Here is a 17,084-nt window from a genome sequence, read left to right as displayed (position 1 = left end):
AACTACTTTTCCCAAATTCAAGAATAAACTTTCAGATTACAAGGGTTATTTACATGGTTTTATATGAGGACCATGAGGCAACATACAGTATAACTACTAGATTTTCAACATCACAGCTAAAATATTGTGTGGAGATGGACTATTCTGTTCTATTCTAAAAACTAAACTTTTATCTTGGGTAGTCTTCAAGTTTCTGTCCTTTTGTGAATGTGTCCCTGGTTACAACTCAAAAAAGGATTAATGTAATGTTCTAAAAACTGTGAATGAAAAAAAAACACCTGCTTCCCTGTGATGGATTTTACTTTTAATCTCAATAGAAAATACAGTAAATACAAAGAAATATAAAAAAGAAAATGTGTATATTGAACAAAGATGTTCACAGATTGTTCATATTTAGGGTGATGTACTTCAACAAAGACCTTTTTTTACAACAACAAACTTTAAGAACATTTCCTATGATGAAGGCATCAAATCAGATTTGTCATTTCTTCCTTCGATGTTGAGTCTTTATCTCCTCCACTTCTTTCCCCATCATGTGGTTATCTACTGTAGTCTCTGTCAGCTAGAGGGGAAATATTAAATACAGGTAAAACAGCTTTGGTAAGACAGTAAATTACATCACGTACACTAGTAATTAAGGGTATAATTAACATGTTGTAAGCAAGCTTTTATAACAAAGCCAAGCAGTGTTGGGCTAAACCTATGTTGCAAATAAACTTTCTTGCCTCAATGTATACAGATATTACATCTTTAATAAATTCAAATGTTCTGTGTGCTCAGTTCTCACCATGTCCAGGAGAATTTCAATCTTTAGTTTCAGGAGGTTGTTCTCCTCCTCCAGCTGTACATTTCTTTTCTTGAGCCGCTGCAATTCTCTACTGGACCCATTCCCACCAGATTCTGGTTTTAACAAATGCAGAAAAAAAAATCACATGAATGTTGGGACATTTGGAGGCAGTTATCCAGCAGATATTGCAACACACATGAGAGCAAAAAAAGTTCTCTGCACTTAATCTGCAGACACAGCCGCTGCACCGGTCTGTGTTCAACATGATGGAAGTCATTACCTGTTATCCACTGTCCTTCTTCAAATTTCCAACTCTGGCCTCCAATGTTCATTACAGGAGGTCCATACTCGAGGCCCAGCTCTACTTCCCTTGTTGAGCGATCCAACTAAAAGGGATGAGACAGGAAAAGAAAACAGATAAGTCTGCATGTTTGCCAAACGCACAATACTAGTAGCCACCATGATGTCAAGCTGCAGCCCCTTATGCACAATCCATATCTCAGCAGTCTCAAAACACTAATTTGCTACGACGCTGAAGTTAGCTTCTGATTCAAGGTTAAGGAAAAAGTCAAGGGAAACATAAATATTGATATAAAGCAGCGGATTCCCTGTTTTTTTACTACTTACACTTATGAAAGAGTGTTAGACATTGTAGCAAAAGCCTTAAAGCTGTTTAAACCCACTTTCAGATTTGTGAAAACTTTATTTTGCTTATGAAAAATGAGAAAAAAGGGCGATTTCACTGTTTTTTCCCCCATCCAGACCACACTAGACCAAGGGTCCGTTACAGAAAAAAACAGGTTTATCAAACTGAGTCTAACCCTGAACTCTGAGTTGATGAACCCCGAGATGGGAAACTCAGAGTTTTCAGTTCCATCAGAGTCAGTTCAATCAACTCTGAGTATGTTCACTCTGAGTTAAACGTGTTCATGATGAATGAAAAAAGCCATCATCAATAGAGCTCCAATACTATGAGTTACTATGGCAACAGGTAAATAAAAGGCAGAGCCTCCATTTTAATCCAGTGGACGTAGAGATATTAATGCATGTGTATGTGGACGGTGCACATTTATCTTTTTATACAATATAGTTTTATTCAGTGTTGTCCATTAATTCATCATTTAAATTTAAAATTTTAGACATCAATTTGTATCTTTGCTCAACAACTTTCAGCGATGCTGCTCCAACCTGCTCAGATGTATTAACATATAATCTCCAATATTATAGGAATGATGTTTCATTAGTGCGACCAATCACATCATGAGTGATAGAGATAATTAGTCATTGATCCCATGTGTCTAAAGCTTCATACTGATTTTTTAGATTTAAACTGAGATTATATATTATACATTAACCTGCCAGTGAGCAGGTTAGCTTCACAGAGAAGTTTTTGTTACTTCTCTTTCTGGAACTGAAAACCCAAAGTTTCCCTCATCTCAGGGTTAAAAACTCAAGAGTTTTCACTAAACCTGCTTTCTGGAATACACCCAGGTCTAGATCACAAAACACTATATTAGCACTTGTCAAATCTGGACTAGAGACTCATTAAAACACAGTTTCAGATTTGTGAAACCATTAATCTATTTGTGAAAAATGAAAAAAGGGTGACTTCACTGATATTGCAACTGGAAATTCACAGCACGATTCCCTGTCTTAGAAACAAAGGTAGAAAGTTATTTTTACCTTTTGAAATACAATCATATATATATATATATAACATTTTCTTTACTCACTCTAATTTTTCTTTTGAATAGAAAATGATTGTTGTTCATGCATTCCTAGAGTAATTGTGTCTGGGTTAAGAGAACATATGGTTTTTAAGTCCAATTGATTTTGACTTATTTAAGTATAGATTAAGCTCACACACACATTTACTTATATTTATTGGCTCATATACTCACTTACATACTAACAGTCAAACACACACCTGCACCCAAAGGACCACAATGGAAATAAGTGCTTAAGCTTTATTGTGTTTTATCCTTTCGACAGCTACTGTCCAAAGAAATGATGCCTCCTGGTTGAGGCTGTGCATATATTATTCATTTATTTATATGTATCATATAACTTTTATATTGTCAATAAATAATTTCAATAAATCAATCAAAAAGTCTCACCTTTCCTTAAACTGACCAGAATTATCAATGCAATCGCCATTTTTTTTTCACAAATAGAAAGGTTTCACAAATCTGAGCCTGTGGTTTAATGAGTATCTGGAGTCTCCATGTTAATCTAGTCCAGATTTGAAAAGTCTAGATATAGTAGATTTTTATCTGGACCTGGTCTAATGTGGTCTGGATGGGGAAAAAAGCAGTGAAATCGCCCCTTTTTCATTTTTCGTAAGCAAAACAAAGGTTTTATGAATCTGAAAGTGGGTTTAAACTGGCTTACGGCTTTTGCTACGATGTCTAAAACTTTTTCAAAAGTGTAAGTGGTGAAAAAGTCCGCCACTAAATATAATTATTTATGTTTCCTTTAACTTTCCCCTCAACCTCGAGTCGGAAGCTAACTTCAACGTCGTTAATTAGCTTTTGTTTATTCTCTGCATATGTCCCCGAGTCATCAGAGTAGGTTTAATAAGAGTTCAAATAGGAGATGAGGGTATTGGCTTCCCATCAGTGCACTTCATAATGTCTTTAGTACCATCAGTTGTTCTCTAAACTCACCGCGTGAAGGCTGGACAAAGATGCACATTTACGAGGAGGAATCTTCTTCGGGCTGAATGTGTTTCCAAAAAGAGGCATCTTCAGTGATTTTTTAAGATCCTGGATAACAGATGGTAGACCAATGGCAGCATTAGTATTTCTTTAGATAACAGTATCAGGCAGCCACAGTTATGTGTTTATCGTTACTAACATACCGAGCTAATGCTAATGCTAGTTACCTAATACAAACTCGCTGTGAGTTCTACTCATACCTGACATTTAATTGAAACTGTCGACTGCCTCACAGGTGGGTTAGTGGTTGTAGTGTCACTGAAAATATATAGCTAATATATTTACCTCCATACAGACTATTTATTAAACGTCTTAACGTGGTGGTTGAATTTCTTTTCTCTCCAAACAAAACCATGCTTGCTACTGCGCAAGTGTGAAAGTTCCATTTGTCTAAAATAGGCAACTCTCATTTATTGCACGGTGAAACTATACAGCAGTTGGAAGGGTTTGCATAATATGACATAATCTAAGAAATTTAAGGTACACTTTATTGTTTTAATGCTCTATTTAGGGCGTTGTATGCATATTTTAATAATCACTGTCGCATTTGAATAACATAAATACCCCTATGTGGGAGAGATAGTAGAACCATCCTTGAAACGTAGGCGCATCACCATGGTGATCGCGTCACTCGGCCTTTTCAATGGTTTATTATCATGCTCTTGTTGTGTATTCAGAAAAAAATAAGTAAATATTGTTTCCGGAACTTTACTTGTCAAAAGCAATGTCTTGCAATGTCCTGTGCGATAAGAATGCTAAATATATAGCTAAGACTGAGATGTAGTAAGTACTTTAGACGTGTAGATATAAATAACAACGACCACGCCTCTTTCTCATCAAGCCCCAGTGGCCTAATGGATAAGGCACTGGCCTCCTAAGCCAGGGATTGTGGGTTCGAGTCCCATCTGGGGTGAATGATTCTTTTTCTCTCGTGGAGGAAGAACTTTATACAGGGATTATTCGCGTTAATTATGTTTACGAAAAATGTTTCAGCCCACTAAAAAAAACAGCAACCGGCGGAATCGCACGACATCATCGTCGCTCTCAATACAGAAGTGACCGTAATAAGACATTTTTATTTATTGAAATTCATGAGAGGCAGAATTTTGCAGGAAATTATCAGCTGACATGGAGAAGCAGAGCATGAAACTGTGCATACTGCTGACTTTGGCTGCATCGGTGCAAACTTACCGTGAGTAACGGTGGTGTGGTGTATCTGAACATGACGGAAACTAATTTTGAATCCATAATGATTGAGTTGAACCTACTGCTAAAAAAGAAAGGTTGTTTGTTTATATGGAAACAGCATGGTGGCAACCATTCCCATATTACATTTTATAAAATGCTATTTTTTGTTTGTTCTGTCTGTTCTATGTTGTTTCTATTTTGTTCTGTTTTACACAGACTATATTATTGCAATGTAAATTTTTATTTTTTAAAGCATTTTTCATATTCTGTCATATTGAAAATGACAGATAGTGATTAGAATATATACTTCAAAATTAAACATCAATATACAGTATATTAAAGAAATTATATACTGTATATACTTTATGTTTACTGGGAGCAAAACATCTATGTTTCTTTGTGTGTGTCAACGTACCCGTTCAATAAATCAGATTCTGTTTCAAATAGAAAATTATAATACCTGTACTATGTCCAAGTAACTACACCTATAATCAATGTGAATCCTTGTGATAGTCTATAAAGATAAATATTCATTTGTCTACTGAACGAAGCAACAAGAATGTAAAAACACTCCCAATAGTTCCTTCTATTGGTGTCATGTCGTTATCTTACATAATGTGTGTTATCCAACCTCAGCCCTGTAACCCTGTCCATCCTCCTTGAATGGTAGAGTTCCAAGAGGCCACCGTGTCCTGGGATGCTGCCCAGAAAAGTGTGATCCTGAAGGAGGGGGTGATGGAGACAGAGGGGGGAGCCTACGGTTACTTCAATGACACTCTGCTCCTCTCTGGATGGGGCGTCTTGGAGATCTGTGCCGGTTACGGAGGAATCACACAGGAAGATGAGACTACCTTCTTCCTGGCTGGCTACCTGGAAGGCTACCTCACTGCTGGGCGAGTAGTCCAATACGTGCCTCAGGTCTTTGAGCCCACAGAGTCAATCACTAGTTTACTATCAACAGTCGAACTCACCTGATTCATCTACCATGAATAATGACGTCTTTGTCTGGGCGAATCAGCATCATTTTCCATGGTCAAGTGCAGCAGTTATAATATAATACATTTTGAACGATCAGTGGTGTCTCAGATTTTGCATACGAACAAGCATATTTTATGTATTCCTTTTTCTTCAACATGAGATGTTTTCTTTATTTTCCAAGGAAAATAAAGAATAACTTCTATTTATCTCTACAAATTATTACACTCAATGACCTTGCAATGCAGGGCAGAGAAAACCGACAAAACGACTTCCTAAATTATCATATTAAAGTCTTACAGATCATTACCAAGTAGCTGACTTGTATCAGTGTTAATATATTATAAATGTAAAGAATTCTGACTGTATACTGTATTACTTTCTTTAAAAACAGTCAATTCTAAATTAAAACATGCAGTAACATCAATTGTGGGAATACTAGCAAAAAACTGAAAGAACCCTTTAAAATGTGGCACCTGTTGTATATTATCATACAATGTTACACAAAAGGCTATTTTTATTTTAACTATATTAATAATTTCTGATTACAATTTTCACTGTGTAGCTTATAATATACCTATCTCTGAAAATATAAATATCACTCAACAAGGCTATTGTAAGTGGCTGACACATACTGAATATTGTCATTCTTTCTCCAACGCAGACAGATGTTCAGTCACTACTCCAACATGTATCCTCAGCTGATAAAAGATGAGAAGGTTCTGAATCCCCTGAAAAGGTTTTTAAGGTGCAGTCTTACTCTCTGTTCATCTTTATGGCTTAGATTAAACTAAGATTAAAACCACGTATGCTGCCAGATATTTTATCTAGTTCACTCTTGATATATATGTCTCACATGCTTTTTCAGAGGCTTTTTCACATGACTATATAGGTTTCTTGATTGGAATATTTAAAAAAAAAATTTACGTTTGTTTGTCATAGAAATAGTAAAATCTTAAGGTATTGAATGTGAACTATTATCAACTTCACCACTCTCATCTGTCTTGACATTAGTTTATATACTAAATGCAAAAATGGAATTTATGCATGCAGTGTTTGTTGTAATTTTTAGGTTAATTTTATAGTAAGATCTGGCAGCAGATTTGAGAAGTTAACAGATTGCACGCATCACACAGTGAAACAGTCCAAAGTGTCTCTCTGTTCTCCTAATGATCTGCAGCAAACAAGACCAGTGGGCCAGAGAGCAGGTGAAACAGCGGAGGAACAGCGACCCTCTGTGGAAGCATCTGGGACTGATCCTGGCCCAGCTGGACGGGCTCCACGCCGGAGCTGCACAATGGGCCAAAAGCAAACACAGAGAGGTGTGTGAATGTGTGTGTGTGTGTGTGTGTGTGTGTTGGAGAGATGGTGAGAGAGTTGTCACAGTATCGTTTCATTCATCTCTGCCACTCTGCCCTCCTTCCCTGCCCAGCCTCTATCAGCCTTTGCGGTCCAGTTCCTGAACGGTGTCGGTGACCTGTTGGACCTCGTCCCAGCTCTGACACCTCGCTCCAACTCCTCCACAGGGACCAGTGCTTTCAGAATGCCAGGAATGGGCCACTGCACTGCTCTCATAAAGGTTAGGCCAAGCTCATTTAGCTCAAGCTGTGAGCAAGCTTGGAAAACCTCTACGTAGGCCTAACTGGTTTTCTTGTAGATCCTTGTGCATGGGTTCCCTCCTCTTAAATGTGTCAGTGAGTCAATACCATCTGTCCTTTTGTGTCACAAATCAGCAGAAACTCCACATTATCATTTTATGAGATTTTATTGTCCTTTGAGTACATTGAGATTTTATTTTATTGTTATATTTAATTTTCCCTTAAGTAGCCCCAACGTTAAACAAAAAGTTATCACACTTACCAGTACTGAGTGAAATATTCATATCTGAAACAAAGTTTTGATGGCTGCACCATTACAAGGAATGGAAAATACTAGATGTCTTGTGCATAATTTTAAAAACATTTCAATGTAATTCAGCATCGCATACCTGGTATCTTTGGAAACAAAGTGCTAAAAAGTTAAAGGGGCTCAAGTGTTGAGGTGTTTATAGAAGAGCTGAGTTTTCAGGTGTTTCTTGAATGCACCAAGGGAGTCAGCACGCCGTGTGGAGCTGGTTGCCTCATTCCACCATCGCAGAACCACAAAAGACAAAGAGTCTGGATTGAGATTTCGATCCTTATACGAAATATAGTTGTGTGAGTTTGAGCTGACGATGGTGCTAGAGAAAATGTCAGAACATCCACAAAGTGATTACAATTTTAAGTGTGAAAATTAGGGGAACATGACAATCCATACAATAGCTGTTGAGATAAAAACACTAATGTAAACTTCATGGTGCTAAAGTCAGGGAATCACCAAAGTCTCTGAGATTCATCATCTCGACTTAATGGATTTGAACCAAATTTCATGGCATCCAACAGTTGTTGAAATATTTCTGTCCTATGTTGGCGTCCATAGAGACACACCGCTAGCATGGCTAACATCTCTTCAACACATGCAAAAATCCAGATAAGAGATACTGAGGGTGATTTTTTTTTTTAAAAACAAACAGCATACATGGCCCGACCAATAAGAAGAACCTTTTTATTACTTCCCCCTTCAGACACACACACACACACACACACACATATACACACACACACACACACACACATCCCTCCCCACAACCCATCCTCTCTTTTTCTGTGTCTTAGGTGTTGCCAGGCTTTGAGAACCTGCTGTTTGGCCACTCTAGCTGGTATACTTATGCAGCCACCATGCGTATCTACAAACACTGGGACTTCAGGGTGTCTGACATGCACACCGCCACCGGAAAGATGTCGTTCAGCAGCTACCCTGGTACACACACACACTCCCATACACACAAAGTACAATATCACACATGAGCCTCTCTTGTACAAGAACCTCATGGCAAAAGTAAAATTGGCAAAAGTGAGATTTATAGCTTGTTAGATGTTTTGACAGCCAAAACTGTCTTTTCTCAGGACATGACCTGAATTTTCAACAGTACAGAGTTCCTCAACGTAAAGTCACAACTTTCTTGGAAGAAACCCTGAGCTGAGGTGACCTGCTTGTCCTTAATCCACATGGTTTCGTTTTCATCTTGGAAAATATCAACACTGGCATGCAGGACTTAACCCAAATCCTCAATGAACAGTCTCTACTGAAAGTAATTCTTCTGCTAAGCACACAGCTTAGTCAGTGACGAGGAAACATCCACCCCAGAGTGTGTGTGTGTGTGCACCCAAACAGAACCATGATGAAATGTATTCCCTCACTGTCAAGTCAGAGGAGGCTGAGTAATTTTGTCGACAAAGATTTGCCGAGTGGTGTGGGCCATAAAAATCCTCTTACAGGCTCCATTGCTATCACAACACAAGTGGTTTAAAGTACTATTTTTAGAGACTGGCAGGCCAAGGATATCACTTCACTATATTAAAATGAAGAGATGAAATACACTCCTGCCAGCGGAGGTAGTGTGTGACCTCTGCAGCCTTCTTAAGCTGCTTTCTCTCTGACAATGTGAAACATTTAGCATACACAGCAGGTCAGGGCCAACAGAAAAGATGAAATACACTCACAAATACTTTTTGTAGTAGTAGTTGTGGAAATACTCCTCTGCTTATGATTTTATAGCAGCAGCAGTGTTGTATACTCATTATTAACTGCAGAGTAGCAGCAGCAGAAGTAGTCATTTTAATTAGGACTGTAGCCAATTATTTTCTTGATTGTTTGATCTGTGAAATATTAAAAAGTAGTGAAAATGCCATTTACCATTTCTTAGATGCCTTTGATTTTCAATTGACTGTTATATACAGTATGTTGGAAGAATGACAGTAAATTAAGAAACTGGAATTAGTGAATTTTTGGTATAAATGATTGATCAATTTTTAATCAGAGTTGCCAATTCATCTTCTGTTGATTGACAAATAAATTAATCAACTAATCGTTGCAGCTCTAATGGTAATGTTTTAGTAGTAGCAGTGGTATTAAAAGAAGTAGAAGGAAATCTCTGTTGCTGTAATTTGTAATAGTTATAGCAGCAGGTATAACAGTAATAGTAGTATGAATAGTACTAATAACAGTATTATTGGCTGAAATGACAACAATGGCAGTAATTGTCTTCACAGTACTGCTATTAATACTTCTAAATACCTTAATAGCTGTGATCTTTACATTTTTGCTTGAGTAAAAGTAAGAAAATAATGGCAGCAAAATTTACTTATTTCTCAAAAGTAAGAGCACTCATTATGCACAATAGTTCCTCTTACGGCTATTGCATTATCATTATTCATTAATTATTTTATTTGTTTAATATTTATTTTACCAGGAGAACCTCGTACCAGGACAGGCAGCAACATAAAAACAAGTGAGACAGACAGATCTGTCACAGCCTCCCATTAGTCTATATAAAATAATAAAATTATAATATAAGAGAAAATAAAAATACAGCCTTAAAACATACCAAAATTGGACTAAGAAACAGCAGCAATCTGAAGTATTAAAAACCTGCTAGCAAGCACCCAACAGGATACTGGAAGATATGTAACATGTAAGCAGCTAATATTTTATTTAGTAGTTTCATGCACATTTTCAAGCATCCCATTGATATGTTTTGATTGAAAAATCATAATCTGCAAAACAACCAGTAAAGCATAAAAAATACAATATTTTCCTCTGATGTGGTGCAGTAGAAGTTTGATTTGGAAATGTTCAGATAAAGTTCAAGTACTTCAAAATGTAGCTTGAAAACAACAGTTGAGTATAAATTCCACCACTGATAAATAGTTACACAAGCTGTGGGTTGCAGTTGACGATAAGAAAATATCTAATCTCAACTGTTTACTTTTCCCACCCTGCTCAAATATTATATTTTCAATATTTGTCCTAAAATATCCTCCTACACTCACTGCTGTTAACCTTGGCTTCTAAATGACCACCATTCCCTCCTCCTCCTCCTCCTCTTCCTCCTCCTCCTCCTCCTCCTCCCTCTCCAGGCTTCCTGATGTCTCTCGATGACTTCTACCTGCTGGGGAGCGGCCTGCTGATGACTCAGACCTCCAACAGTGTCTTCAACGTCTCTCTGTTCTCGCGGCTCAGCCCTCACAGCCTGCTGGCCTGGCAGAGAGTCCGCCTGGCCAACAGCCTGGCGCACAGCGGAGAGGAGTGGGCGCGCATCTTCTCCAAATACAACTCAGGTGAGATGCTGTTGAGGGGGTTGTGAAGGAGGGGGTTTTTGTTAGTGAATGAAGGCTACGCACTTTTCAATAAAATATGTAACAAATTTGATTCTTAAAGTGAACTGAATCTGTAAGATACAACACAAAAATACACCACCCAGGAATGTGATTACGCTAGTATATTCCATTTAAATTTACTTTGAACCCCACTTCCCTCTTAAGACCTTTCAGATAAAAAAGATAGTCACTACTTTTTATCATCAGTGCATCATTAGGATGGGTTGGTTGCAGCAGTTACAGTCATAATGCCATGCTTGCCCTTTAATGAAGATCTTAAAGTACTAAATGTTACTCAGATTAAGTGAAAAAAATTACTTTTGTATTTTTACTTTAATAGTTTAACTCAAGTAAACTAACTTCTATTTGAGTGATAGAAAAAATGGAACAGAACAGAGAAATAATAGAAATAAGAGCAGATTAGAAGAAAATGAGACTTGCAGAAGGGTTTGAATGATTACATTTGTTTGGGATTAAAACCCTGGATATGTAAAAATTCACAGACAAATTTCCGAAGAGATTCATCAGACTCTCAAATTAGACCAATCCTTCTCATTGCACAACACTTGTGTTTGTTAATTGGGCAGCTGCTTTGATCTTTCACATCATGTTGCTATGGGAGGGCAGAGGACAACAGGACAGAGTGTTCTTGAGACTGAAAGTCCTCTGGTGACCCAGCAGACTCTGCTCTCATATCTGCCCTCCTTCCAAACTGTAGGCAGTAAATACAAGAGCCTTTACTTTTTCCTCTGTCTTCATTTCATTCACGGTTAAGTTGGGGCTTTATCGTGCAAGTCAGTATAAACTCCTGAGCCAGAAGTTTACTGTGTTTCTTCCGCTAGTTCCAGATCCCCAAGGCACATGCAAGACTGTGCATGTTATTTTTCCTGTGCCAGCCATCTAATTTGCAAGAAGCAGATGCAGCTGGAGTTAGATTGATGAGTCTGTTGTAAAACCACTTTAGTTCTGATAGCAATGAAGTCTGTAAGAGGAGAGAGACTTCCAAACAATGGTCTTTAATCATTGTGGTGGTTTTGCATGTTTTGGCCCAAATCGTATGAGTTTTATATTAAATGCTCATTTGTCAAATGTCACTTTAAATTTTATAATGATTTGCCTTCCTTTGGTAGTCAGGAGTTTATGTCAATACAGTTTCAATGTACTTGCAAAGACTTGGTGTGTAGATATATAATCCGTCACACTGAACACTACATTGCTGGTTTCATAAGTTACTTTACCATAGGTGGTAATGTAGACAGTCTAACTTTACCTGTTGGTGTGGACAAGGATGTGTCAACCGTTCTGCTGATCAACAAGTCTTCAGCCACACTATAGGCTCTGTGAGGCTGTACTTGCATGCTAACATGTAATTACAGTGCTAACATGCTGATGTAGCAGGTGCTGACCATGTTCACCATCTTAGTTTGGTGTGTTAGCATGCTAACATTTGCTAATTAGCATTAAACACAAAGTACAGCTGAGTATTAGGTCTTAAACCAATGTACAGGCCAAATGAAAATTCTGACCTGATGATGCCACTAGATCACTAAAGTGATTACAATTCATCCTGTGGGGAACATGTACGTTTGTGCCAAATTTCAAGCAAATCTGTTCAATAGTTATTGAGACATTTAACTCAAAAACACTAATGTCACCCTCCTGGTGGCGCAAGAGGAAAAGTCAAGTGACAAAGTCATTTGGATACATAATCTGGGAAACATGAACGTCTGCACAAACGTTTTGAGATATTTCAAAGGATAAGTGAAAACTCTGACCTGCTGGTGGCACTACAGGAAAAGTCAATGCATCACCAAAGTCAGAGGGATTCATGAATGTCGGTACAAAATTACACAGCAATCCATCTAATAGTTGTTGAGATATTTCAGGCTGGACCAAAAGTGGTGCACTGACTGACCGAATGACAGACCAACCGGCTGACTGACTTACCTGATATTGCCATCTGGAGAGCAATGACTAAAAATTTTATTAAACTATTTATGTGAGTCATGGAAGCACAACTTCTAGGTTTGCTTGTTTATCTTCTGGATGTCCTTTCTGACAACGCAGCTGCTTTTCAGCAGCTTACTGTCAGTTCTCAGCTGTCAGAGTGAAAGTGCCAGCCAGGAGAGTTTTGAAAATGAAACCTGCTTGCACCTACAGTAGCACACAATGATGGTGTAACTATGACACAAATTGTTTGCTGCGATGGTTTAAAGAAAGCTTTGAGCCTCTGCAAGTTGCTTTTAGTGCAAACACTTGCTAAACAACTAACAGTGTGTGTTTGAAAATGGTAAGCAGATATGTAAAAAAAAAGATGTAATCTGTAGTTAAAGGGTTAAAACATGCAAAGCCACCTTTGTTTAGGTATGTCCTTTTAGCGTAAAGTGATGCTGACCTTCAAATCCAATGTGGATAAGTATCCTTGTTGTGGTAGTCCATCTGTTTAATCTGTTAAAGCAGCAGTCAGAAAGGTGGGTCAAAAGGAAAATTATGCGAAAGAAAATATCTTCTAGCAACATTGTCTTCTCATTCACTCATTCAGGGTTTCTTACATGCTGTTGAGTAAGGTGTTTATCTTCCTGTATTTCAGGTACATATAACAGTCAGTACATGGTGGTGGACCTGAGCAGGGTTTCTCTGGGTCACAGCATCAGGAATGGAGCTCTGACCATTGTGGAGCAGATTCCCAGGAAGGTGATACACTCGGACCAGACCGAAGCTTTACGAAGAGGTAAGAAACAAAGACATACTGTCTGTTTCTATAGATTTTTCAGTGTTGACCAGGATGGCTGTTCAAGGTAATAATGTGTCTGGACAACCTTTACCTTCAGTTTGACACATTTGATAGGGTATTGGCCGTCCTACAATATACCATTTCACATTGAAATCTACAATCTGAGTGGGTACGGCGTGATGTGGAGGAGACACGGAGAAGACTTCTCCTATGACCTCTGTCCCCGAGCCAAAATCCTGCGCAGGGACCAGGCGAAGGTGTCTGACCTCAGCTCCCTCAAACACATCATGAGATACAATAGTAGGTTCAACATTAACTCCTTCATTCCTCAACATGAAGGTTGACTTTTCCTAATATACTGAAAATTAAGAAGGATCAGTTTGTTCTTTTTTTTCTTTTGAGGGACTTTGAATTTCTGATATTTCAGCATTTCTGAAGAGTAGTTATTTTATATATTTTCCTGAACTCAAAGGCCTTTCGAACTTCTCAGAGATGTGACTGACAGCTCAAACAGTTAATTTTTCTGGTGCTGTTCAGGATATTGTGGCTGTTTTCAGACTGTAAGGTCAAACTGGTTCTGTTTCAGACTACAGGAGAGATCCCTATTCCAAGGGCCATCCATGTAAAACCATCTGTTGCCGTAACGACCTAAGACCAAGGAGACCACGCCCAGGGGGTTGCTATGACACTAAGGTAAGAGGTTAGGGGGATGTGAATGTCTGTACCACATTTATGGCAATCCATTTAGTAGTTTCTGTGACATTTCACTCAAAACCACAATTGAAACTTATTTTGGTACCAGAGGAAAAGTCAGGGGATCATCAAAGTCAGTTGGAGTCGTCCTCTGGGAACCGTGAATGTCTGTACAAAATTTTGTGGGAACCTGGCTACAAATTACTAAAATTCTTCACTCAAAGATCCCAGAGTTCATAATGTGCACACTCAGTTACCCTATCTGAAAGAACTGCTAACATGGACATGTTTGTTAGCCTGGGGCTTTCTTCAGAGGCCTTTCCACAAAAAAAACAAAAAACAGAGGGAAAACACTGAATCCTTTTTATTTCTGGCATGGAAAAGGTCAAATGATCAGCAGTTTAAAAATGTCATGAAACCCACATTCGTCAAACACAAAAACCCTCCCTCCCTCCCTCCCTTGCGCCTCCCTCCTCATTTCTCTCATGGTACAGGTGACGGACTACCAGATGGCTCTCCAGCTGGTCACGGAGGCAATAAATGGCCCTACGACGCAGGGGGGTCTGCATCCGTTCTCATGGCAATCCTTCAACCTCACCACTCATCAGGGTCTTCCACACAGCTACAACTTTACCTTCGTCACCATGAGGCCCACACTGTGCCGGCCCTGAGAGCACAGAGGTGGAAGATACTGTTTCTGTTCAAATCAGGAATCCTGAAATGTTTTGTCACAACACTGAATATAAAATATTATACAAACGTCCCTCTACTTTGGTGAAAAAATATTAAAATACGAGTAGTTTTAATTCCCAGACACAGTGCATCATCAGAACTGCAGCTGGTCTTGACATGGGACAGCCTAGTTAACCTCGTGTCCCCATTGTCAAATGTATAGTCTGACTGAATTTCAATTTAGTGTAATTACATTAAAGTCATTTATTCATGATTCATGTCAGTCTGAGGTAGATAGACACCAGGTTTACTGTTTGTTTCTAAGTTATTTACTAAGCCATGAATACACCATCCTAAAAACGCATTTCTAAATAAATATGCTTGTTTCACCACCGAACCAGAACACTGCAAACAGTGACAGTATGATGAGGGTTCATTCTTAATTAACACAAGGATAATTGACTAATTAGACATGTTTTCAGACTGTGTTCGATTTTAGACATTTTGTTGGGGGTATTAATTTATTTGTCTTAGGTTCTATGCAATGTTGACTCAGGTTTACACAGTGTGAACTTCTATTATTTGACAGACTTTATGTAAATATTAACAGTAATAAAATGTTTGAGTGTTATAAACTGTGGTGCGTTTACGCCTCTCAAGCAATCAGTTTTACAACAAGGTTACAAGTCTACAGCCTCAGTGAGGCTGCACTCAGGCACATCAGTCAGCCTGCTGGTGATGCAAGAGGAAAAGTCAGGGGATCACCAGAGTCAGTAGGCTTCATCCTCTGGGAACCATGAATGTCTGTACAAAGTTTCATGGCAAAGCATCAAATAGCTATAGAGATATTTCAGTCTGGACCAAAGTAGGCTGAATGACCAACAGACAGACCGACGCTACCTTCTTTAAATCCATGTAACAGCTAAAAACTACAAAACCCAGTTCTTTCGGTCTTTATCAAGTCTACAAATGAGAACTAGACCAAAACCGGAAGTTGGACAAATTTAGCTTTCAAAATAAAAGAATTGCTAAAAAAAAAAAACCCAGACATTCATAACTTCAATATAATACAGTTTACTGACACAACATTTGATTGTATGACAGATGTGGTTCTCCATCATTCCCACTGAAACATATAATTAACTTTGGTACTCTGTAGGAGGGGACATGTGTACTTTTTGATTTGCAGAATATTTTTCCACCATTGTGGCCTGATAACTCCACCTGCATTTAAACCATTAACCTAATTCACTGTAAATAGTATGAAACAGAATTAGTTATATGTGACAGTAATAAACGATATGTCAAGCAAGAACTAGAATTAAATGATTGTCTGAAACTATAATGTATTTTTGAAAGTCCAGTCTTTGGGTGTTGGGTTACCTGAACAAATGAGCCACATAACAACTTATAGACTTCTTAAATATCTGATAAAACTCAAGCTTGGATTGTCCCAGGGCCCCAGACCATTAGGGGGCCCAAAAGCTCTGGGGTTACCATTGTTGCAATCAATTTGTGGTAATATGATTAAGTGCTAATGGGTGGTTTGTTAATACTGTGTGCACCACTAAATTACAATATGAATCGAAATGATAGGGCCTCCAGCATTATTACCTAAAATTGAGGCTCCATGTTATAGAACGGCCGGAATCTAGTTTTAACAGGTTTATTATTTCAGTTTATCTTGTGCTTACATGGTGCATATAACAAAATAAATTAGTGCTTAATTACATTACCTCATTTCTCATACTTCTTTTTAAAAGCTGTTAGCTGAACTGTTCTGTTATCAAACTGGACTTTACATTTCACATCCCTCATTTAATCTCTGCACTTGTCACTTTTATATATTTCATCAACTTGGACTTTACACTGTGCATTGCATTCAACCTCCACTGTTACATAATTTAATTATTTGTACATGTCACATTTAATTTTTGCTCTTGTCACATTCATATACTTCATACACTTCATTTATTTGTCCATAGCATAGTTCATATTTCCTTTGTACAGTCAATACTTCATTTCAAATTTTATATCCCAACTATTATTATTCCATTCTGTAAATAGATTTTACATTTTTA

At 38.0% G+C, this 17,084-nt stretch overlaps 2 protein-coding genes and 1 non-coding gene across 5 annotated transcripts; 2 read left to right on the top strand and 1 right to left on the bottom strand.

Moving 5' to 3' along the window:
* Window positions 1–282: 282 nt before the first annotated feature.
* Window positions 283–4,790, bottom strand: cby1 (chibby homolog 1 (Drosophila)). 3 transcript variants are annotated; one of them, XM_044338592.1, is made up of 5 exons: window positions 4,696–4,790; window positions 3,454–3,552; window positions 1,068–1,173; window positions 788–900; window positions 283–562 (listed from the first exon to the last, which is right to left on the bottom strand). In XM_044338592.1, the coding sequence occupies exons 1-5, from the start codon at window positions 4,750–4,752 to the stop codon at window positions 482–484; spliced, it is 456 nt and encodes a 151-aa protein (XP_044194527.1). In that variant the 5' UTR covers window positions 4,753–4,790; the 3' UTR covers window positions 283–481. The 3 variants fall into 3 exon arrangements, with proteins under 3 accessions (XP_044194527.1, XP_044194528.1, XP_044194529.1); XM_044338593.1 differs by lacking the exon at window positions 4,696–4,790 and adding an exon at window positions 3,790–3,897; XM_044338594.1 differs by lacking the exon at window positions 4,696–4,790 and adding an exon at window positions 3,705–3,843.
* Window positions 4,345–4,417, top strand: trnar-ccu. Its single transcript has one exon. It is a non-coding gene; the product is annotated as a tRNA-Arg (tRNA).
* On the top strand, window positions 4,473–16,400 carry plbd1b (phospholipase B domain containing 1b). Its single transcript, XM_044338591.1, has 11 exons — window positions 4,473–4,696; window positions 5,363–5,585; window positions 6,332–6,415; window positions 6,848–6,989; window positions 7,100–7,246; window positions 8,361–8,505; window positions 10,665–10,865; window positions 13,495–13,635; window positions 13,753–13,938; window positions 14,225–14,331; window positions 14,826–16,400. Exons 1-11 carry the CDS (start codon window positions 4,633–4,635, stop codon window positions 15,000–15,002), a joined length of 1,617 nt encoding a protein of 538 aa, XP_044194526.1. The 5' UTR covers window positions 4,473–4,632; the 3' UTR covers window positions 15,003–16,400.
* The last annotated feature ends 684 nt before the right edge of the window (window positions 16,401–17,084 follow it).

This window comes from Thunnus albacares, chromosome 20 (assembly GCF_914725855.1).
Source record: "Thunnus albacares chromosome 20, fThuAlb1.1, whole genome shotgun sequence".
Taxonomy (NCBI): Eukaryota; Metazoa; Chordata; class Actinopteri; order Scombriformes; family Scombridae; genus Thunnus; species Thunnus albacares.
This window is presented reverse-complemented; position numbering and strand designations above follow the sequence as displayed.